The sequence below is a fragment of the Rhagoletis zephyria genome, unplaced genomic scaffold, assembly GCF_001687245.7.
Source record: "Rhagoletis zephyria isolate East Lansing unplaced genomic scaffold, Rhagoletis_zephyria_1.1 Rzeph_scaffold_33951, whole genome shotgun sequence".
Classification (NCBI taxonomy): domain Eukaryota; kingdom Metazoa; phylum Arthropoda; class Insecta; order Diptera; family Tephritidae; genus Rhagoletis; species Rhagoletis zephyria.
The window spans coordinates 1-3,654 of NW_016191006.1; the positions used below are offsets into that span (position 1 = coordinate 1).

The 3,654-nt window shown below is 33.0% G+C and overlaps 1 protein-coding gene across 2 annotated transcripts; it reads left to right on the plus strand.

Annotated features, from left to right (window-relative positions):
* The first annotated feature begins 1,098 nt into the window (after positions 1–1,098).
* Positions 1,099–3,584, plus strand: LOC108354185 (glutamate-gated chloride channel-like). 2 transcript variants are annotated; one of them, XM_017605376.1, is made up of 3 exons: positions 1,099–1,309; positions 3,157–3,273; positions 3,489–3,584. In XM_017605376.1, the coding sequence occupies exons 1-3, from the start codon at positions 1,215–1,217 to the stop codon at positions 3,496–3,498; spliced, it is 222 nt and encodes a 73-aa protein (XP_017460865.1). In that variant the 5' UTR covers positions 1,099–1,214; the 3' UTR covers positions 3,499–3,584. The 2 variants fall into 2 exon arrangements, with proteins under 2 accessions (XP_017460865.1, XP_017460866.1); XM_017605377.1 differs by having other exon boundaries at positions 3,169–3,273.
* The last annotated feature ends 70 nt before the right edge of the window (positions 3,585–3,654 follow it).

A 3,654-nucleotide genomic window follows, 5' to 3' on the forward strand; every position in this document is an offset into this window, starting at 1 on the left:
AACACTAGGAGCGTTGTCCACAGTGCTACTGGGGCAACGAAGCCACCGTGGGTTGGCGCTGTAGAGCAGGTGAGTGACGTCAAGCTAGTGAGCACAGCGGGAATTTGATATTTCGACAACTGGCAGTTCTTTTTTTTTATCAATTTCCTTCGCGATTAAAAAAATTTCCTATTTGGACATAAATAACAATGAGTAACATGAAATGACTTAATACTAGATTTTAATTTTAAGCGTAAATATGTATTGTACACACATTAATTTAACCTACAAATGATAAAAAGTATTTTAACAAACATAAACAAACATGAACCTTGGTTTGTATGTATGTACCTAAGTTCGTGTGTAACGGGCATTACACGCACATTAGGGTGCAACAATCTGCACAAAAAAAATCGGTACTCTTTTTCCATCGGAATTATAAAATCGTAGATTTTTAGACTTCTGGCAAAATATTTTAGAAAAATATTCAGACTCACGCGAGCTGGACCAAGTTGAAAATATCTACAAAAATCTGTTTTTTTATTTTTTAAAAAGTAGTTAAACATTTTTTTTTAATTCAGATGATAGAAGAATTTAAGTTTAGTAGGTCTGCATAAAAATGTTGAAAAATTTTGTCAACGGAATCAAAATATGTAATGAGAATTTCAAATCGGTCCAGCTCAAATAAATCTTAATATTTATCCGCAGTATTTTGGCGATAATCTTAAAATATAAGAAATTTTATAATTCCGGTGGAAAAACCAAATATTTTTTTTTTATGGTGAGGTACCCTAATATCCATACATATGTATTTGTCTGTTCGTATGTTCACATGTGCGGATGATTTCTCTATGAACTTCTTGCCTGCATGGCACTTGCACACACGTGATTGTGTGTATGTATGTAAGTGTTTTAAGTGCTTCATTCGTGTATCTAATTTATAACTAATTAATTTTTCTTATACTTACTTATTTTATAATATTTTACTAATTTTATAATTATGAATTATTGTTTCTAACATTCTCGCCATTACCGATTTTTGCGAACCCCCAGAATCGACGTTTTTGTGTGAATTGTTTGTGTTTATTCTTTGCATGCTGCTTTAAAATTTTTTACTTCTACAACTACAACAACCAACAAAAAATATGTGTGCGCATTCTTCATTTACGAAAAATGTGCGCCAACACGAAAAAATGCAAATTTAGAAGCCGCTGGTGCGTCATCCCGGCGATCCAATGGCCCTGGAGAAGCTGCGCCAATGCGAGGTGCATATGCAGGCGCCCAAACGTCCAAACTGCTGTAAGACATGGCTATCAAAGTTTCCTACAAGGTAATTTCTTTCGACTAAATATAAATGATTTTATCAAAAATTTATTTTTATGTAGTTATGCATTTGCTTTTGATTTGATTTGAGTTGAGTTCAATTGCAGTTGGGTTTTCTTGGCTGTTTGAGTTGTGTTGCTTTGCCACTTTTCGCCGCTTTCTTACTTTATTGAATGGTAATTTTTTTGTATTTTATATAAAGTTTTTTGCAATCATTTTACTGCTTTATTGGAAATGTCCATTTTTTCAAAACTTTTTTTGGATTCGTTTGAAATTTTTGTGATGTTTATGTGGAGTTGAATAAGTTCACGCTGTTTCCACGCGAATTTTATTATCCTTACTCCTTTGTGAGATATCGAACTTCGTGGAAAATCTCTATCTAGTTGAAAACTCTCCCAGTTTCTTTCATTTGACTCGATTTGTCACTATTTCTCCAAGTTGAAAATTATTTTCTGCAGCATCGCTGTCAGCAGGCTCTATTCACTGAATTCTGAAGTGTGAAGTCTTGAAGATTTTCAGATTGTTCTCATTCTCTTAATTCATCTTGAGCTTCTGACGAGCAAAACTGGTTAAATACAAACCATAGACGCTTACTAATGTGTGCCTTATTTTTATGGAGATAATTTTTTTGTAAGCTGCAAAGTAAAATTCCCCATAGAGAGGCGCATTTGCTCTGTGAAGTTATAGAGCCTTTTTAGCGTAACTTTGGGGCTCCGTCGGGATGTCATTCCATTATCCACATATAAACAGGAAATAGTAGTGTATCTCATAATGCGCCCAGTGATGATAAGGACAACTCTGGTAGAAGGCTCACTTCGTAATAGGTGGTCGTAAGATGGGAATACGCAAAAAAGGACGAGAAATAAAGGACAGCAATAACTAGCGGCAAATGATCATATATGAATCTGTAAATCTTAACATACATATATATCTTACCACATTAAACAAGCAATTCTTATATATATATATATATCCAAAGGGTTCTCGGAAACGGCTCTAACGATTTTGATGAAATTTTGTACACAAATAATGTTTTGGATTTTAAGGTTATCTGAATAGGCATTATATCGAAGAAGACTCACATAATTAAAATATCATAACATGGGTATCAAATAGAAGGCAATTTAAAGATCCATAATTCAAAAATATTTTTAATAGGGTTGCCACCTATTTTGAACCGCATGTTTATTTTTTTTTTTGTTTAGAAAAAAATGGTAAAATATTACTATTCAAGGGTACCAAGAGAAGGTTCGTAAACAATGCTTTCCCTATATACAAGATGTTATCCCTTAGGATAATAGTGTAAAGTTGCCACTTATTTTCGATTCTACACAAAACTTTGGTCAGAAAATATTTTCCATCAGGGTTGCCACTCTTCTACTTAATAAAAATTTTTTATTTTGCTAATTTCAATCCGCATTTTCTCAAGTATACATAGTACATATACGCTCAAGATATGTACCATGGAATAGGGTTGCCACCTAAATTTTGGAGCAAGAAATTCACTTAATAGATATCGAAATCCATTTTTTTTTTCAAAATATTTTTTTAAAGCTATCCAAATCTTGAAAACTTTAGAACGTATATACACTCCGGGCAAAGCTCGATCAACCTGGTACTATATCTTAGTTAAAGCAGCAGCGAGAACTTATTCAATTCCATCATATATGTACATACTTAATGTTATGTCTAAACATAGGTATATTTTAAAGCAATAAAACAAAAACACAGTTTTCCAATTCATTAAAACGCGCAATTCACACAAAACACACTGCAATCTATCAACTAATCAATTCTCTTGCGTATTATGTATATTTTCCCCCTCAAAATGCTGCGCAAATTCACTCACCAAAGACAATGTTCTAGATCGAAGAGGATCGATGTTATATCACGAATAACGTTCCCGCTGGTATTTGCGTTATTCAATCTGGTCTACTGGAGCACTTATCTCTTCAGGGAAGAGGAGGATGAGTAAATGCCAAAATCATATTTAACTGAATTACTGAATTTAGCCAAGAATTTGTTACAAGAAAACGCTAATGTATTCATTTTGTCTACATACTTTTTTTCTCTTTCTTGCTTTGATTTTGGTTTTTCTTTTGCTTTGTGTTGCCTTTAACTATTCGCCAACACTTCATTTGCTTCTTTTCCGTTTGGCTTCTTCTGCGTTAATTGGAAATTTAAAGGACCTTCTAAAGGCGATCGGATTGTGATGTTGAAATCAATGAAAGCAAAGTGCAGAAAACTAGGAATAAGCAGCTATGTAGAATCCAAAAATCAAAAAAAAATATATATATATATATAAAAATCATGAAAATAAAAAAAGCATTACGCGCGCAATAAAAGAAAGTA